Here is a 20,691-nt window from a genome sequence, read left to right on the forward strand (position 1 = left end):
GTCAAATGATACACTTTTTAAAATTATTTTAATTGCATTTGAGTTGTTGTTCTGACTGCATGGTGTTGTCTTGCATGAGGTAGCAGATTTAACTGCTAGCGATTGTGTCCCTGATCCAGTCAGTAAACACACAGACCTGAAGGAAGAACAAGATGTTTAAATAAAATGCTTTCAGTCTCAGAAATCATTTTAGAGAGTTATTTTTAAGAATTGTATTAAAATTAGTAGACAAGACTATTTTGTTTAGCCACTTTTGATATATATATATACTGTAGCTCATTTCATATTTCAACAAGCAACACTGTTACCTTGGTATAAACACCAGGGTGGTTCTTCTCAGCACAGCCATATCCCCAGGACACAACACCCTGCAGCTGACTATTGCACACCACAGGACCACCGGAGTCACCCTGAGAGCAAGTGAGAAATGCTTGTATTTTTGCAGTGGCATAAGTTATATAAGATTTAGATTACAGTCATTATCATAGCAAATGCAAATACAGTGTAATACATTTAATGTTTTTCAAATATTGAAACCTTTAAATGCATGTTCTGTGATGTGTCTGTGTGCATGTCTGTTTGTCTTTATGTAGCTATGTACCTGGCAGGAGTCCTTGCCTCCCTCCAGGTAGCCAGCACAGAACATGGTGTTAGTGATCATGCCAGGGTAGGAGTTGTCACAATCAGTTGTGGAGAGAATGGGGATTTCCAGACATTGCAGCTTGTTGCTGTCAGCCGCTACAGGGAAAAGGAGTGATACAAGGAATAAAGGCAGATAATTGAGCACAGAAACCACAAACACACAAAAAAAAACAACTTGACAGAATTTGAAGATGATGCTTGTACCTTTGTAGTGGCATCAGAATCAATTTTTGTCATTTTTGTCATGACAGAACCAAAAAACCTATTTGAATTGTGAATACTTCAGTGGTATTTCCTACTCACTGGAGCTCATGGTGTTTCCCCAGCCAGAGACAAGGCAAATGGTGCCAGCGGAGGGACAGCTCGTGGGCAGAGCCACAGGCTGCACATACGCATTCAAGCTGGCAGGCTGGCTCAGCTTGATCAACATGATGTCACTGTCCAGGGTCCACCAGTTATAGTTGGGGTTTTGAATGACACTAGAAGAGGTAATGAACTGCTCTGTGCCCTCGTTAACCTGGATGTTGTGCTCACCCAAACGAACCTCAATACGACTAGAATGGAGAAAAAGCTGGTGTTAGACTGAATATTTAACAGTTCACAAGGATTAGCTTGGGAAAAACGTTCTATAGTGACTGGCTTACTAATTACTATTTAAATCACTTACGACATGTAGCAGTGAGCAGCAGACACGACCCAGTTCTCGTTGATCAGCGAGCCACCACAGAAGTGATAGCCAACGTTCAGAGACACTTGCCAGGGCTGGGAGTTGGCTTTGCACTCATACCCTCCAACAATCTTGTCATCGTCCAGAGCAACTGTAAAGAACAATAGGAACTTTCAAATTATGATTCAAATTATTTAGCAAATTAGCCAATTCTGAGTGAACAAGAAATTACGCATATTTAGCATTGTGTATTGATACTGGTAAACATTATTGCCCCACAAGAGATGCAATCAGCGCATGGATGTCATACTCACAAGCTGCTCCGAGGAGAACAAGGAAGACAAGTGACCTCATAGTGGCTATAGATGTGGTTTACCAAAATGTTCATAAGCTCTCCTTTTTATATCCAAGCCACAGCGCAACACGCCCTTCTCTAATCCCATTTGTCCAAAAAAAGTTGCTATTTTCTTCTTCTTGCTAACCTCTTGCTAAAAATACTATAATGCAAGTGTAATTTTCACATATTTCTTTATTTGAAGGTCAAAGCAGCAATAAATTTGACCTTAAAAAGTTATTTGTCTCATTGAACTGTCGAATTTCAGCACTAATTAAGTCTCATTTTACTTAAATGACTTATGGCCTCATTTTTTTTATTTTTCAATTATGAATTACATACATTAATTGATTTAAAAACTTCCTGAAATCCCTGATTGTAGCTTTATATGAAATTTCACGTCAAACTACATCTTTCTTTTTAGATCTACTTGTGTCTGCTTGCATGAGCTGAATATGATGTATGATCAATGTAAACTTGTATTATTTTATATCGCTGTTGTCACAACAAAACTTTGTATCTCCAAAATGGTAACTTTACAGGAGAAGGAGAAAACCTAGTTTACCTTTAATGTCAATGGAACCAGAATTTTTTACAAGTCATTTTGGGCTGTTTCTTAGTATCTCCAACATGGTAACTTTACAGGAGAAGGAGAAAACCTAGTTTACCTTTAATGTCAATGGAACCAGAATTTTTTACAAGTCATTTTGGGCTGTTTCTTTGTATCTCCAACATGGTAACTTTACAGGAGAAGGAGAAAACCTACTTTACCTTTAATGTCAATGGAACCAGAATTTTTTACAAGTCATTTTGGGCTGTTTCTTTGTATATCCAACATGGTAACTTTACAGGAGAAGGAGAAAACCTAGTTTACCTTTAATGTCAATGGAACCAGAATTTTTTACAAGTCATTTTGGGCTGTTTCTTTTGGTCCATTCATCATGAAGATTACACACAATATAAAGAACAATAGGTACTTTCAAATTACGATAAAAACAGAAAAAAATGACAAAACAGAGATACGAGATTTGTTCTGACAACAACAATATGTTTTATGTATTGTATTATTATTATTATTATTATATTTATTCCATGTTTTTCTCCTTATTCAAAACAATTTGCAAGATTTTTCTATCTAAAAAGATGCATAAGAAGAATAATAAATTAATTCAAATGAGCCTTGTAGGTGAGAAAAGACCAGCTGCTGTGGAATTTCAGGAGCAAAGGGCAGAATGCCCATATCTTCTAGGCCAGGAAAAATACACAGAGTTTAATGCCAACTGTCTTGATAATGTCACGTTGGCCTTTAAGCCAACAAATGTGCTAAGTGGAGGATTGCTTTTGCTAAATTGCTTTAGGTATGTCTTAAAATTTCAGGCATTTCTTACTGTAATTCAGCCATATCACCAGTTCCACTAGTTTTTTTGATATAATAGTAACAACAATATATATATATATTTAGTGTATATATATGTATATATATATATATATATATATTTAGTGTAGAAAAAAACAATTAACCAATGACATCCAGTGTTATAAGCCTATGACAGTATCAGACTACAGACCCTCCAGTTGTCTTAGACCTATATGTTCATATATGCTGTTATAAAAAAATTGTCTTCATATGGTCAATGACATCAAGGCAATAGTATTACTGAATCATTTTTTTAATATTAACACTTATTCACAAGGGGATCTTAAATATTACGCTGTCATTGCTACACATTACAGATTACAGATTACTGGGATTCTAGTAGAAACTATAAGACCAGCATGATTTCCATGGCCTAAGCTGGTTTATGCTGGTCTGGTGCTGGTTTGACCAACATACCAGCATCTAAAACACAGCATATCGCTGCTGTCAGTCTTTGAGATCATTTGGAAATGCCTGTTGCCCTTTACATTGTGTGTAAATCTCATGAAGAATGGGCCAAAAGAAATGGCCAAAAGTGACTTGGAAAAACATCTGGTTCCACTGACTTACATTAAAAGAAAAGTATGTTTTTTCCTTTTCCTGTAAAGTTACCATTTTGGAGATTTTTCATCTGACAACAGCGATATGCTAGTTTTGCTGGAGACCAGTCATTGCCCTTTGCCTTTTTCTCTGAATCTGTTTCAAGTTCTTGATAGCAGTTTTTTTTGTCAATCTGAAACCAGATGCTGTGGTGTGGTGTGAGAATTTCCATAGAGGCAGGGTTTTGGATAGGGTGATTATAATGAGCTTCAATCTTTAATTTTGAGAAATGTGTGTATCCATTTGGGAGAAAAACATCCCATCAAATTTTAGATATATTAATTCTGCCACTTGTGATGGAGGTAAAATAAGGCACAATAGTAGACAAATACAAAAATAGGAGGATATATATATATATTTTTTTTTTTTCATTTCATTGGTTGTTGACATTAACTTGCTTAGAGACCTCTTTCTATGAATTTAAGAGAGTACATGCCCACAGTCTCTTCATCTGATGATTTTCTGCCACTCTATGGCCCTGCATGTTTGGTAACTTTAAATCAACTTCTACTTTAAACCACTGGTGTGTATTGGGCTGAACATAATAAAGCACGCAACTCAAAATGTGTGATTAATGTAAGAATTCAGTTCCATTCCAAATCATTCCATTGTGCTTTGTAGGTGAGAAAACACCAGGTGCTCTGGAATTTCAGGAGCAAAGGGAAAAGCAATCGTATCTTTGAGGCCATGACAAATATCAATAGAGTATAATGACAAACTAACTGTTTTGATAACGTTGTGATCTTTAGTTAGTCACAGTTTAATCCAACAGATACCTTATATTATTAAAAGAATTGTGTAATTACTTGTCTAGATTCTTCTTCTTCTTTCGGCTGCTCCCTTTTGGGGTCGCCAGTGCGGATCATCTGCCTCCATCTTGCCCTATCCACTGCCTACTCTACTTGTACACCAACCATCTCAATGTCCACCTTCACTACATCCATAAACCTTCTCTGAGGTCTACCTCTTCTCCTTCTACCCGGCAGCTCCATCTCCAACATTCTTTGACCAATATATCCACTATTCCTCCTCAACACATGTCCAAACCATCTCAACCTGGCCTCTCTGGCTTTATCTCCAAACTACTCCACCTTCACTGTCCCTCTGATCTGCTCATTTCTAATTTTGTCCATCCTTGTCACTCCCAACGAAAATCTCAGCATCTTCATTTCCGCCACCTCCAGCTCAGCCTCCTGTCTTTTTGATTAAGTCTCCAAACCATACATCATAGCAGGATGCACTACTGTCTTGTAAACCTTCCCTTTCACTCTTGCTGCTATCCTTCTGTCACACATCAGCCCTGACACCCGTCTCCACCCAGTCCATCCTGCCTGCACCCTCTTCTTCACCTCTTTTCTACAATGTCCATTGCTCTGGATGGTTGACCCAAGATATTTGAAGTCATCCACCTTTACGACCTCTACTCCTTGCATCTTTACCTTGCCACCTGCCTCCCTCTCATTCACACACATGTATTCCGTCTTGTCTCTACTGACCTTCATTCCTCTCCTCTCCAGTGCAAACCTCCACCTCTCCAGATTCTCTTCCACCTGCCCTCTACTCTCACCACAGATTACAATGTCATCTGCAAACATCGTGGTCCATGGAGCCTCCTGCCTGACCTCATCTGTCAACAAGAAGGGGCTCAAAGCTGATCCCTGATGTAACCATACCTTCACCTTGAAACCATTTGTCACTCCAACTGCACACCTCACCACTGTCTCACTATCCTCATACATGTCCTGCATCACCCTAACATAGTTTTCAGCTACACCTGACTTCCTCATACAGTACCACAGTTCCTCTCTTGGCACCCTATCATATGCCTTCTCTAGATCCACAAAGACACAATGTAGCTCCTTCTGACCTTCTCTGTACCTCTCTACCAACACTCTCAACGCAAAAATTGCATCTGTGGTACTCTTTCTGGGCATGAAACCAAACTGCTGCTCACTGATCTGAACCTCTCGCCTTAGCCTTGCTTCAACAACTCTTTCCCATACCTTCATGGTGTGGCTCATCAACTTTATACCTCTGTAGTTACTGCAGCTCTGCACATCACCCTTGTTCTTAAAATAGTACACTGCTTCTCCACTCATCAGGCATCCTCTCACTCTCCAGGATTTTGTTAAACAGCCTGGTTAAAAAGTCCTAAACATCTCCATACCTCCACAGGTATGTCATCTGGACCAACTGCCTTTCCATTCTTCATCCTTTTTAAAGCTGCCCTCACTTCCACCTTACTAATTCTCTGCACTTCCTGATCCTGTCCAGCCTTTCATACAGCTCATCATAGGCCTGAGCCTTTGCCTTTGCCACCATTTTTTTTCGCTATGTGACTAGCCTCACAGTACTCCTGCCTACTTCCTTCATCTCTCTGGTTATCCCATTTTTTCTTAGCTGCCTTCTTCTTCTGAATACTCTCCTGGACTTCCTCATTCCACCACCAACTTTCCTTGTCTTCTTTCCTCTGACCAGACGAAACACCCAACACATTTTTGCCAGTGTCTCTCACAACCTTAGCTTTAGTTTCCTACAGTCCTCAGGTAGCTCCTCACTGCCCCCAAGGGCCTGTTGCAATTTTTCCCTGAACTGCCTGCAACCATCCTCCTCCTTCAGCTTCCACCATCTAATCTTTGGCTCTGTCTTCACTCTCTTCCTCTTCTTTGTTTCTAATCTCATTCTACAGACAACCACCCTATGCTGCCTTGCTACACTTTCCCCTGGTACCACTTTACATTCTCCAATCTCCTTTAGGTGGCATCTCCTGCTAAGGATATAATCCACCTGTGTGCACCTCCCTCCACTCTTGTATGTCAACCTGTGTTCTTCCCTCTTCTGAAAATATGTGTTCACCACAGCGATTTCCATTCTCTTTACAAAATCTACAACCATCTGACCTTCCACATTTCTGTCTTTCACACCATACATACCCAGCACCTCTTCATCCGCTCTGTTCCCTTCACCAACATGTCCATTGAAGTCTGCACCAATCACTAATCTCTCCTCTCTAGGGACACCATCTACCACTTCATCCATCTTACTCCAAAATTCCTCTTTCTCCTCTAACTGACAACCAACCTGTGGTGCATATGAACTGACCACATTCAAAATGACACCATCAACCTCCAACTTCCTCTCCATGGATCACCACCTTATCGTGGTGGAGGGTTTTGCGTGCTTGAATGATCCTAGGAGTTATGTTGTCTGGAGCAAAAGCTCCTGGTAGGGTCTCCCATGGCAAACTGGTCCTAGGGGACAGGTCAGACAAAGTGTGATCCATAATAACGCCTATGAAAACACAAAAACAGGACTGTGTACGCTGCCCGGGGCCCCACCCTGGAGCCAGGCCTGGGGGAGGGGCTCGCCAGCAACAGTAACTGAAATGACCAACCATAATTTCTGAGGAATGTTTCCAACAACTTGTTGAAAGTATGCCATGAATAATGAAGGCAGTTCAGAAGGCCAAAGGGGTCCAACACTTTACTAGCAAGGTGTACCTAATGAAGTGGCTGGTGAGTGTATATGAATATGTATACGTATGTATATATGCATATTTATGTGTACATGTATATGTATACTTAAGTGTATATGCATACGTCTATGCATATATATATGAATACATATAAGTATATGTATGTGTCTAAGTACATGTATATGTATGTGTATATGTGTATGTATATGTATGTGTATAAGTATATGCTTGTGTATATGTATATGTTTGTGCATATGTATGTGTATATGTATACGTATACGTTTGTGTATATGTATACATATGAGTAAATGTATACATTTGTGTATATGTATATGTATGTGCATATGTATATGTATGTGTATATTTATATGTATGTGTACATGCATATTTATATGTATGTGTACGTGCATATTTAAATGTATGTGTATATGCATTTCTATGTGAATATGTAAATGTATACTTAAGTGTATATGTATACGTATGTGTATGTGTTTATGTATACGTTTGTGTATATGTATATGAACACGCATGTGTATATGTATGTATATGTATATTTATACATGTATGTATATGCATACATATATGTATATGTATACAAATGTGTATATGTATATTTATATGTGTACACATGTGTATATGTACACATGTGTATATGTATATGTACATACAGTATATGTATATGTTATATTTATACATATGTTATATGTACATGTATACATGTGTATATGTATACATATGTGTATATGTGTACATGTGTGCATATGTATATTTAGATGTGTACACATGTGTATATGTATATTTGTTTGTATATGTAGACGTGTGTGCATATGTATGTACACTGCTCAAAGAAATAAAGGGAGCACTCAAATAACACATCCTAGATCTGAATGAATGAAATATTCTCATTGAATACTTTATTCTGCACAAAGTTGACTACAAAATCACACAAAAATCATCAATGGAAATCAAATTTATTAACCAATGGAGGCCTGGATTTGGGGTCACACACAAAATTGGGTGGGTGGGCCTTTGCATAGCTTCAATGCCTTCATCTTGCAGGAACTGCTGACACACTCCAGCCACATAAAGTCTAGCATTGTCCTGCATTAGGAGGAACCCAGGGCCAACCGCACCAGCATATGGTCTCACAAGGGGTCTGAGGATCTCATCTCAGTACCTAATGGCAGTCAGGCTACCTCTGGCGAACACATGGAGGGCTGTGCGGCCCTCCAAAGAAATGCCACCCCACACCATTACTGACCCACTGCCAAACCGGTCATGCAGAAGGATGTTGCAGGCAGCAGATCGCTCTCCATGGCGTCTCCAGACTGTTTCACGTCTGTCACATGTGCTCAGTGTGAACCTGCTTTCATCTGTGAAGAGCACAGGGTGCCAGTGGCGAATTTGCCAATCCTGGTGTTCTCTGGCAAATTCCAAGCGTCCTGCACGGTGTTGGGCTGTGAGCACAACCCCCATCTGTGGACGTCAGGCCCTCATACCATCCTCATGGAGTCGGTTTCTAACCGTTTGTGCAGACACATGCACATTTGTGGCCTGCTGGAGGTCATTTTGCAAGGCTCTGCCAGTGCTCCTCCTGCTCCACCTTGCACAAAGGCGGAGGTAGCAGTCCTGCTGCTGGGTTGTTGCCCCCCTACGGCCTCCTCCACATCTCCTGGTGTACTGGCCCATCTCCTGGTAGCGCCTCCAGCCTCTGGACACTACGCTGACAGACACAGCAAACCTTCTTGCCACAGCTCGCATTGATGTGCCATCCTGGATGAGCTGCACTACCTGAGCCACTTATGTGGGTTGTAGAGTCCGTCTTATGCTGCCACGAGTGTGAAAGCACCACCAACATTCAAAAGTGACCAAAACATCAGCCAGAAAGCAGAAAGGTACTGAGAAGTGGTCTGTGGTCCCCACCTGCAGAACCACTCCTTTTTTGAGTGTTTCTTGCTAATTGCCAATAATTTCCACCTGTTGTCTATTCCATTTGCACAACAGCATGTGAAATTGATTGTTAATCAGTGTTGCTTCCTAAGTGGACAGTTTGATTTCACAGAAGTTTGATTTACTTGGAGTTATATTGTGTTGTTTAAGTGTTCCATTTATTGAGCAGTGTATATGTATACATATGTGCAATATTATAAACTCTATAAGCTATCTAAGGAATGTGCAATAACTAACTGCTACCTCACTTGTCTATTGTCTATTGTCTGTTTAGAATATATAGTTTTATAGTCCTTTTTCTTTATATTTAAGATTTTTATACTATTTTTCTTAAATCTGCACTTTATATTTTAGCCTTATGTTTATTTTGTGTGTAGAAAGTGATGTTGGATTGCGGCTCAATTTTGTTGTACACTGTGCTATCTTTTATTATTATTATATTACCATTGATATTGTTATTATTATTGTTATTATATTTATTTTTTATTTAAAACACATATTTAAAATGTCTGTTTTGTCAACATGTTTTGTTTCATAATAACTGCATTATTATTGTGAGCATCAGTTGCTAAGTAAGAACACTTGTGTGACTTACTTTTAAGTTCACCTGATATATGAAAAACACTTAAATAGTCAACCATGATTGTCTGTTTCACTAGGGAACATACTTTAAATGGACAAAAGTATTGGGACACCTACACATTACATCTTTTATAGGATAATAAAGATCTCACATGATGCTCTTTAACACAATGCACACACTGAGTGCGTGTAAACATAAAGCTAAAAATCGAATTTTTAGGACAAGTGAATTGTAAGGAAATACACTGAGGGAACAGTCCCCTACTTGGCCAGAAAAGCCAATAGATAAAATAAAATAAATGTATTAAAATTAATTTAAAACCTCATAGGAAAATAGGAACCCCTCTTTTTCCTTAGGGCCCTTTTTCCTGAGAAAGTTCTACCTCCTCAATATGCTCTATTCTAAAACGGTGCATAAACCATGCAGCATATACATTTGAAAAAAGTAATTTGTCAATATAGCTATTTCTTTCAATAGGTATCATTACTAATATCATTTTAATAATTTAAACAAACACGACACGAGTTTTGGGACGTTGCGTAGTATGTTAGTGTATGTTAGACAGACAGAACTTTGATTTTGAAATACATGGCCGACTGAGACCGGATGTTTCCGCTGCTAGTGACAGTAAGGTTACTTCAGCTGCTTGGTAGCCCACATGACTGGCTTGCAGCAGTGTAGTTTTTAAGATAAGCCTAATTTTAACCCTGATATCTCGGGATAGAATACCTCAAATTTATTTTCTTCTGAGAAATTTATACCTAAAAGTAGAGGGTGTTGTATTGCGAGTGAGAAAGTGGTCCTCACGAGTCTCCAGAGAAATGCATCTCACACTTCGAGCTTTGATATCTCATGGACGGGTGGCCCGTCGAATGGGTCTTGGCCCCGAGTCCCGAATTAATATGCTTCGGAACATCCTCACGGGTTTGGTTCGACACGAGAGGATAGAGACCACCCGAGCTCGAGCTGACGAGGTTCGGTTCTACGCGGAAAAGGTGAGAGTTAATGTTACCGATGCAGCCGCTCGCGTGTGCGTTAGAGAGCAGCGTTTTGGCTGTCAAACCCCCCAGCAGTGTAAAGTGTTTATATACAAGGACCTAACGTTACTGCAATGGATGTAAATGTAAAGTCTAAGTCATGCCACTTTGGTCAAAGTAGCATTTCTAATAATGCCGAATTTTCAAGGTGAGATCCAGATGAGGGCAGTATTGTCCTTTCTCGCTCACATTTTAGCTCGGTCGTGGATGGATGTTCAGTTATTCTAAACACTTCTGAAAGACTACAAACATGAATTGCAGCGGTGAGGTCCATTTTTTTGACCAATTAAAGTCAGTGGAGTATAAAACCAATTTTGTTTTGTCAACGCAATTTATATTAAGAACAGCCCTTTGTGATACAGAGTCGGCTCAGCCTTAAGACAGTGCATAGTGTTGGATTTTCTGTCTTTGGCTTCTGAAACGCTCATTGTAAATCAAAAGATTTGTTCTGCGCATTTTAAGCGCCATTCCTGTGCATTTCTCATGAAATGCTAAGTAGAAGTGAATTGAATGATTTTTGTTCTTTTCCCTTTCTTTTGCCAGTTGATTGACTATGCCAAAAAAGGAGACACTAATGAAAAGTCGATGAAAATGGCAGATTTTTGGCTCACGGTAGGTAGTGCTTGTGTTTATATACACGCATACATATACATAAGGAACTAATCAATATATACACTGTATTGCTAAAAGTATTCACTCACCCATCCAAATCATTGAATTCAGGCGTTCCAGTCACCTCCATGGCCACAGGTGTATAAAACCAAGCACTTAGGACTCCAGACTGCTTCTACAAACATTGTGGACGAATGGGTCTCTCTCAGGAGCTCAATGAATTTCAGCGTGGTACTTGATAGGATGGCACCTGTGCAACAAGTCCAGTCGTGAAATTTCCTCAGTACTAAATATTCCACAGTCAGCTGTCAGTGATATTATAACAAGGTGGAAGCGATTAGGAACGACAGTAACTCGGCCATAAAGTGGTACACCATGTAAAATGACAGAGTGGGGTCAGCGGATGCTGAAGTGCATAGTGCACAGAGGTGCATAGTTCCTGCAGAGTCAGTCGCTACAGACCTATGAACTTCATGTGGCCTTCAGATTAGCTCAAGAACAGCGTAGAGAGCTTCATGTAATGGGTTTACATGGCCAAGCACACCATCACACCATACATCACCAAGCGCAAAGCATTGAATGCAGTGGTGTAAAGCGCCGGAAATGGACTCTAGAGCAGTGGAGACGTGTTCTCTGGAGTGGCAAATCATGTTTCATTTTTTTGATCCTTGGACAATTTCATGCTCCCAACTTTGTGGGAGCAGTTTGGGGATGGCCCCTTCCTGTTCCAACATGACTGCGCAGCAATGCACAAAGCAAGGTCCATAAAGACATAGATGAGTGGATTTGATGTGGAAGAACTTGACTGGCCTGCACAGAGTCCTGACCTCAACCCGACTGAACACCTTTGGGATGAACTGGAGCAGAGACTGTGAGCCAGTCCTTCTCGTCATATTAAATCCTATGTATTAAGAATGGTATGTTATTCGAGTTCATATGAAGTGCGAAGGCAGACGAGCGAATGCTTTTGGCAATATAGTGTGTATACACACCAGTTAGCCATAACATTAAAAACATTTCCTTGATTTTACACTCATTGTCCATTTTATTAGCTTCACTTACCATATAGGAGCACTTTCTAATTCTACAACTACAGACTGTATTCAATCCGTTTTACCCCTTTTCTTCAATGGTCAGGACCACCACAGAACGTGTATTGTTTGGATGGTGGATCATTCTCAGCACTGCAGTGACACTGACCTGGTGGCATGTGGAGGTGACCTTTTAGTGTATGTTTGCGCTGGTTTGAGTGGTACATTGCTAACTATGTCAGACACATGTCCAGACTCTACTGGAGTTTTTAAACATTTTGGTGAGATGAGAACGATAATATGAATTGTAATGAATTGTGAATGTAATATGAATCTCATTTTCATGAGAGTGAGAATAGTCCACCAACCAAACACATCCAGCCAACAGCATCCTGTGAGGATCAGAAAAGCTAACTTTACATCTACAAGGTGGACCAACAAAGGAGATGTCTAATATAGTTCACAGTGAGTGAACTCAGTGTTTTAAAAACTCCAGCAGCACTGCTGTGTCTGATCCACTCATTCCAGCCCAACACACACTAACATGCCAATATACATCAGTAGTACTTCAGTGCTGAGACTGTTCCACCACCCAAATAATACCCACTCTGTGGTGGTCCTGTTGGGGTCTAGACCATTGAAGAACAGGGTAAAAGGAGCTAATAAAAAAAAGATGCACTACAGTCTGCACCTGTATAAGTGGAGCTGATGAAATGGACAAGGACAGAAACAAGGAGGTGGTTTTAATATAATGGCTGATCATTGTATAATGAATGATTGAGAGCTTAAAGAAACCCTTTAACATACCTCTTTGTCTTTCAGGAGAAAGACTTGATTCCAAAGCTTTTCAAAGTTCTCGCTTCAAGGTTTGAAAACCAGTCAAGTGGATATACACGGATGGCCCGTCTACCAAACAGAGAAAATCTGGACCGTGCTGCTATGGCTGTTATTGAGTATAAAGGCAACCCTTTCCCACCTCTGTTTCCTGTTAAGAAGGAAAACGAACTGAACTTGGTTAACCAACTTCTAAAAGGCTACAGAGAAGAGAGAGCCCAGCTGACTGCTGAAAATAATTCATAGTAGATTCCCTTGTCACTTTTACATCAATATTTAATCATGTATGTAGAAAAAAAGTTAAAACATCAAGTTAATACTTTTAACTTAATAAACTAAATAAACCTCTTGGGTGTATATCTTGATTGTACACATACTTTGGGTATGAAGTGCTGAAACTGACTGACACTTGTAGCATGAATAGCAGTACATCTTGTTGCTTATTGTTGAGTATATTTGTTACATCGTGTATCAAAAATGTTGAGGATGGCAGGGGTTCCAGGACTGATGATAAGGATTAAAAGTCCTTTTTGTAACAGAGCATATACCAAGAAATACCAAGTTCCCTGTAGCATTGCTGTGGTCCATCTAACTTCTTTGGCCTTTCCACAAGTAGGTGGGAATCAATATTCGATGCATGTAACAGAGGAAAGGTAATCTAGTTCAGAAACAAAAGAAAAGTGAAGGGAGCCATCACAATCAGATATCACTGGTTTTCATTTCCAAGTATATATTTGGAGGTTCTTTCAACAGTTTTTTCTGCATTTGCAAAATTGTTCTTTAAAATTCCTCCATTGAAAGGAACAATAAATAGAACTAAAGTAATTGAACAATTGTCCCTGTGTGAAAACAATTCAGACACATGAGACGTATTATTAAACCAGACTAGTTTAATTTGGCAAAAAGAGTATGTACAGCAGGTGTCATTTTTTTTCTCTGAACACTATTAAAATGCATTTGAACAGTGCAATAAATGTGCTCTTTACTGGATCTGTCTGCTGTGCTCCCAGGTGGGCTGTGCTGTCTTCAGTCATAAATTCAAAAAAGCTCCTCTGTAATTTCTGTCCCTGCCTTTCTTTTAAAGTGTTCACATCTATCAGTAACTCAGCCTCTCAGCTAAAAGTTAGATGAGTCATGCCATCAGAATTTAAAGCTACAGCCAGGATATTTTAAGAGTGCACTGAATTATGGGATATTGAATTTACTGTAAACATGATGAATTTCGTATAGAAGATGCACTGCCATCTTTCATCCGTATGGTCCAAATAGATTTTAGGAAGATCATTATTCAACCACAGATTAATTTGGAGTTCCTTTTCATGACTCAAATTATGAATGTTTTAAAGAATTAATAGTAGATATACAATGCTGTCCAAAAGTTTTAGGACCAAACTTGCTTCTTGAAACTAGTTCACAACTACTAAGACTTTTTCTAAAAAAAAAAAAAAAAAAATGTTGTATTTGTGTTTAGCTGCATTCATTCAAATATGTTGTTTTTACATATTTCTTGAAAACAAAATGGTAAATAACGTGTTTAGGAGCCAAAGGTGTATATTGCTGCTGTCGGAACAAAACCTTGTATCTCCAAAATCAAAAATTTTCAGGAGAGGGGAAAAAACATACATTACTTTCAATGTAAGTCAATGGAGCCAGACCCCCCCCCCCCCCCCCCCCCAATCTTAGTCCATCCCTCATTAAATCATTTATACATAATATAAAGGCCAACATGCATTTTCAAATGATATCAAAATCATCAAAAATGGAGATACAAGGTTTTGTTCCGACAACAGTGATATGTACACATGCTACAGAACAACCAATTTTGGTTTCTAAAAGGACCTTTAAAAAAAAAAAAAAACACTAAATTTAAAGGTTCTTTAGTGAACCAAAAGTGGTTCTTCCGTGACATTGCAACATTGTGTGCTTTTTAAACATCTTAATTGTAGCTTTAAAAAGATTACATGTTGAGCATCTATGCAATGTTTATATTGCTGTGGTAAACTTAGAAGGGCTGCTCAACGATGTCCTATGTTAATTGCACACATGTTCCTTACAGCTATGAGCCCATGTAGGCATCTACTTCAAGTTGCCTTTTCTGTGTCTTCTAAATTGATCAAAGTAATATAAATATTGACACAAGCTCAAAAACCTTTATAATCTTAAGTTGCCTTCTGTTCAGTTTGGATAACCTTAACAACTCAGTGAAGCAACAAACAAACAATTGAAATGGCTGAATAAAGACTCTAATTCAAGTATGATTACTTTTTAAAAAAACATAGCCTACTAAATAATAACTCTGCTTATAAATGTTATGTACATATTATGTACCAGTCTACTTCAGGAAAGTGGTGATGACATCTACAGAACAGTTGTTAAAATAAAAATGCAAGTAGCCACTGTATTCAAATCATGGTTCCATGATGAAACTGTCCAGTGTTCCATGCAAATTAAACACTAGCTCAAGGTTGTAACTTTTTTTCACATTGCTGGCCTCTCACAACCTCATATGTCTTAAATTTCCCTTTTTTATTTTTAAACCATATCAAACCACTTGTGAAAGGAGATCTGGACACAACCTAGTTAAAACAAAGCCACCAAGGGTTCTTTAAGTAATTCCCCCAGAAGAACCACTTTTTGGTCATTGAAGATGGGATTTTTGAGTAGAAGAACTTGAAGAAATGTTCAAGAAGAATGTGCTTTTGGTGATCTTCTAGCATTCCCACAGCATCGTCATCTGTGAGCACTTGTACAGATAACCATTAAAGTATTAAAAAAGACATAAAAGAAGTCACAGAATTCACCCCTAGACTGTTTTAATTATCATCTTGCTGGCTGTAACATTTTGAAACACTATTTTGAAGCATGTGAATTCACAGTGAAACATAGCCAGGCTAAAATACGACCTCCACCTCACATGGAGGTAGTTTTACCATGGTCTAACTAAGCTACTTAAGGGCCCAGACACACCAACCTGATGGGAAAGAACAAGCGCCATGTAAAGCCACTGATCAGTGCGCCATCGCCCCTCACATCCTGTAAAAATACGGACTTGAACATCCCACAAAGTCTTAGCTAATGTCCGATACTTAATATTTAATAGGCCTGCGCAAATGAGAATATCTCTCTGAAGCAGGAGCTGTAGTAGGTTTTTTATAGTAGGTAAAAGTTACCAGAATCTTTACTGACATGGCAAATTTGGATAGGACTAAAATCACTGTGAAACGTCAGAACAAATGTCAGTACCCTTCCTCTTCATGTAAAACCAATTCCATCTGAATAGTGCTTTGTGAGTTTTAAATGTGTTTAAACCAACCTAGAATAAAAAACGAATAGCACTCAAATAGCAAAAATAGATAAAATGCCCATCAGTAGTGATCAAGCTTTGGTACTTAAACAGATGTTGAAATATTAGACTATTTTCTTGAGAATGCCATATGCTTACTTTTACTCTTTCATTTTTTTTCCCTTGTGAGTTATCTTATAGCTGACCACTGGCACCGATTTAAAATGTGCAAGTGGCCAAAACAGAGCTGGTTAGAGCCGAAAGCGCAAGACATAAACAACTGCATTTACAACTGCATGTGTAAACTGTACATTTGTATAGTTTCTTAATTCTATTTTTATTTTTTATATTTTTCTGCTAACAGACGCCTTGTTTATTTATTTATTTCTATAGTATATCTTATATTTTGTATTTTGTATGATGCACATCTTTGTCTACTTACTGCTCTTTATCTGCTTACAGTGTATTCTGCTGTAACAATGCAAATTTCCCCCAGTGGGATAATAAAAGTCTATCTTATCTTAAACTATGCGCAATGGTCATCCACCAACGCTCACCAATGGCGGACAGTCAACTTGGTATGTCAGGGCCTTAAGGGAAACTGAGGGTTCCCATATAAATTCAAAACAGTTTATTTTTAAGGCACAGATTCATCAAAAACTAAAGACGCCATGTACCTTGTTACTCCTACAAGGGAAATGTGTCATTTTGCTGTCTACGTCCAATCTAGGAGCAGCACTACCTGGGGCAGTCCTGGAATTTGAGCCCACAACCTTCTGGTTGCTAACTCAGAGAGATGATAGGTTGCTTGTATAAACAATTACTGATCTTGCTGAAATGCTTTTAAAATTATTTTGCAAAAAAATGTTTTAGGTTGTGCCCCACTCTCTCCTTTCACATTGTGTAAATGCTTCATGATAAATGGACCAAGAGAAAATAAAATACAACCTTGTTAACAATGTTTTTTTCCCAATAAAGTAACCATTTCAGAGATAAAGTTTATAGCAGCAACAAGGTGAACTTAAAAAGTTTAAAATGGACAGGCTGTTTTATCCTGCCATCTAGTTACTATGACACCTTCCACTAAATGTCCTTCCCAGAAAGCATGTGAGTGCAAAACAACCTACATGTAATGAAAACATATCCAAAAACAACAAAAATGCAACCATAAAAGAAGAAAATCTATTAAGAATAATACCCATTCATACTCTTGCGAAGTGAGAAGAGACTTCTATTGCACTGCAGAGATTAAGGAAAGATGAAGAGGAACAGTGTCTTCACTCGTCATCTAAAACAGTGAGAGAGTTTTTCCCTTTTAAAACTATACAAGGCGTGCTGCATAAAAGGAGACTGCTAGCTCTGCAAACTAGGCACAAATGTATACACTGGATAGACTGTGTAGACACAGCACAAACATGCATGGTGTACAAATACTGCCTCGGTGTCCACAGTTAGCTTGCCATTGCACATTTAAACATCAGCATATGGTTTCCCTAAGTGCATTCATTGTGAAGAAAAATATAAACTTGGAATATTTAAACTATGTAGACAAGATACATCTATTTTTTGTTACTTTTTTTTTTTTAAATCAAAACCTGTTGTAAAACATAAAAAAATGTGATGTGGCATCAGTTAAAAGACAGCTCCCCCACTTTGACCTATAGCCTCAAGTTCCACTTGTCTGATGTGCCTATGAAGCAGAAGGATCATCATCTATGATTATCTATGATGGAAATATCCAAATCAAATTAAACAAGTGAAATCCTGTTGTACTGCTTTCATGAAGTCTGCAGTGATATATTGATGGTTACCATTAGGATTTATTGTTCCCCAAAGTATTGTTGAGGAAAAAATATTTGCAAGCAGAGACACTCACTTCTCCTGACTCTCAAAAAGCTACATCCTCATAATAATACAGGACAACTGAAACTTGAGACTGTCTGCCAAAATGTTGGCATTGTCTTTTAAGGGAGATGAATACACTGCTCTGGTTCAAAGTAATGGCATGAAAATTCGAATGGTAACAGCACCACTAGGAAAAGAAAAAAACCTTTATAAACTGCTAGGATACTCTAAATGTTCTTCATTATTATTTACATGTCACTGTCCTATTTCCACATAAAATCTTTGTATGTTAAAATTCTGTATATTAGTTACCACCCGCTCTTGATATACTGTGCTACCTACATCCAAAAATCTCCTTCATTTAGCTGAAATATTTATTGCTTTTTTATTCTTTTATGATCATAGCACTCCTCAACCCATTACAGCGCCTCTTCTCCAAATCCTGTAGTAAAACCTTCACTGCAGGAAACCGAACGTCATGCTCTGTTGGTATCTTATCGTAAATAATGTTGAAACATGATATCCGAAACCAGACCTGGGCGCTCTCACTTGGTCTTTTCTCCAAACCCCAAGCCCCTCTGTCTCATGTACTATGCTTTAGAGCCCATCCCTGCTCCCCCTTGCATGCTGAAATATTCTGTAAAGTGAGAGGCTAGTCTGGGAGGGGGTGGAGAGAGGGCAGAGCTGCGTGGCGGGATGGGCGGAGGAGGCGGGCTAAATGTGGACGACAAGTCAGATGTCGTGGTGATGATCTTTTGATCGCTGTTCTGAGCCACTTCCTGCCCCTTCCACCCCACTGCCTCATCTATGGTCTTCAAAGGGGCCTGGCAAACAAACATAATTAAGAAAGCAGAAAGCAGTGAACACAGTGTGGAATACGAAAAATAGGAATTAACATCATTAATATTCATTAAGGGGAATGCAAGTAACACAATGAAAATGATCAAAAATATTGTCATTAATACTTACTACAACATCAGAATGCAGAGATGTTTCTCAGAAGCCCTGAAGGATGGATATTTTTTTAACTCCTTTTTTTCTCTGATAAGTTATTCCTGGTATCTAAAGTTATCACTATCATGATCACGACAGAAGGAATGCTGTTTTCTTGAGACCTCAAGATATGTATGCAATTGTCATGACAACTGAGTCACTTTCAATGTAAAAACATAAGAATCCATGTTCTTTTAGGGCCTCCGTAGAAACATCTCTGTTTTTGACACATTTCTTCATTACGAACTCTTCACTCTCTTTTGTTTGTGGTTTATATGAGTTTGTTTATAATAAATGCCAGTCAACATTGCCAATTCGCTGCACGGTTTATTGATGTGGAAATCCACATATTAAGAAAATACCAGTTGCCCATTTTACAGGGGAATTATCGAAATTCTGGGGTATCATTTCCTAAAATAATTCTTCAATGAACTGGGCTGAACCTCTGATATTTACATGCCCAGCCAACACCCCTGTACTTGCTCTCTCTCTCTCTCTCTCTCTGTCTCTCTCAGTTAAAGGAGTGGATCAACGTGTCCTTGGATGAAACCATATAATGAGAGTGAAACATGTGATATGTCAAGGTTATAAGGTTTGGGGCTGCTTAAAAAATATTTTCTTTAACCAGAATATAAAGCAAAATATAAAGGCCAGGTAATGAGGTAACACCCCTGGTTATTGTTATTTTAGCTGTCTTTATCTGAATTGGGTGAACAGTGTAGAAATCACAATCATGCCATACATAGCCTCCCCAATTTTTTAACCAGAATGATGGGAAGAGAAAAGTTTGGTCAAGTGAAGGAACTGTTTATGATCCATGATCCAAAGCATATCACCTCATCTAGAGGTAGTACTACGGCATGAGCAGCATTTATAGATGCCAATGAAACTGATTCCCTTTTATTTATTTGATGATCATGTGACTGCAGGCAAAAGCAGCAAGATGAATTTTGAAGTGTGTTGGGCTATATTATTTGCTCAGATTCGGCCAAAACACATTGGACTGGACGTCACAGTGCAGATGGACAGTGACCCAATGCATACTGCAAAAATGTTCTGTAATGGTCAAGTGAATTACGTGACCATGTGTTATGGGCTCTGAGCAAATTATTGAGCTCATATACACTAATAAATTTCAATTATAATATAATGTAGACAGCTAAAATAACAACTCTGCGTACCTCCAAATATTCATGTACACATCTTGCACCTCAACATATTCAACTGCCCTATTATGTTCAGAGTGCCTTTATATTTTACACCGGCTTCCTTATCATTGAGTATCATGCGTCCATACAGTAAAAGGAAGTCAGGAGTAATCAATGATTAAATTGTAAAAACAGCTCTCTGAAAAGGTTGGTCTCAAATTCAGACATCCAGCACTGTAA

At 38.7% G+C, this 20,691-nt stretch overlaps 3 protein-coding genes across 3 annotated transcripts in view; 1 reads left to right on the forward strand and 2 right to left on the reverse strand.

Annotated features, from left to right (window-relative positions):
- Positions 1 to 9: 9 nt before the first annotated feature.
- LOC108431011 (trypsin-2-like) lies at positions 10 to 1,673 on the reverse strand. The gene is made up of 6 exons (XM_017703873.2): positions 1,624 to 1,673; positions 1,310 to 1,460; positions 946 to 1,196; positions 602 to 738; positions 309 to 410; positions 10 to 136 (listed from the first exon to the last, which is right to left on the reverse strand). Exons 1-6 carry the CDS (start codon positions 1,661 to 1,663, stop codon positions 89 to 91), a joined length of 729 nt encoding a protein of 242 aa, XP_017559362.1. The 5' UTR covers positions 1,664 to 1,673; the 3' UTR covers positions 10 to 88.
- Positions 1,674 to 10,270: 8,597 nt separating this feature from the next.
- mrpl17 (mitochondrial ribosomal protein L17) lies at positions 10,271 to 14,072 on the forward strand. Its single transcript, XM_017703874.2, has 3 exons — positions 10,271 to 10,663; positions 11,249 to 11,317; positions 13,171 to 14,072. Exons 1-3 carry the CDS (start codon positions 10,490 to 10,492, stop codon positions 13,426 to 13,428), a joined length of 501 nt encoding a protein of 166 aa, XP_017559363.1. The 5' UTR covers positions 10,271 to 10,489; the 3' UTR covers positions 13,429 to 14,072.
- Positions 14,073 to 18,034: 3,962 nt separating this feature from the next.
- Positions 18,035 to 20,691, reverse strand: part of tmem145 (transmembrane protein 145) — a 50,822-nt gene continuing 48,165 nt past the window's right edge. The window contains exon 15 of the mRNA XM_017703875.2: positions 18,035 to 19,134. Coding sequence (XP_017559364.1) covers positions 18,901 to 19,134 — 234 coding nt within the window. The 3' untranslated portion in view covers positions 18,035 to 18,900. The remainder of the gene's footprint in view (positions 19,135 to 20,691) is intronic.

This window comes from Pygocentrus nattereri, chromosome 24, assembly GCF_015220715.1.
Source record: "Pygocentrus nattereri isolate fPygNat1 chromosome 24, fPygNat1.pri, whole genome shotgun sequence".
NCBI classification, from domain to species: domain Eukaryota; kingdom Metazoa; phylum Chordata; class Actinopteri; order Characiformes; family Serrasalmidae; genus Pygocentrus; species Pygocentrus nattereri.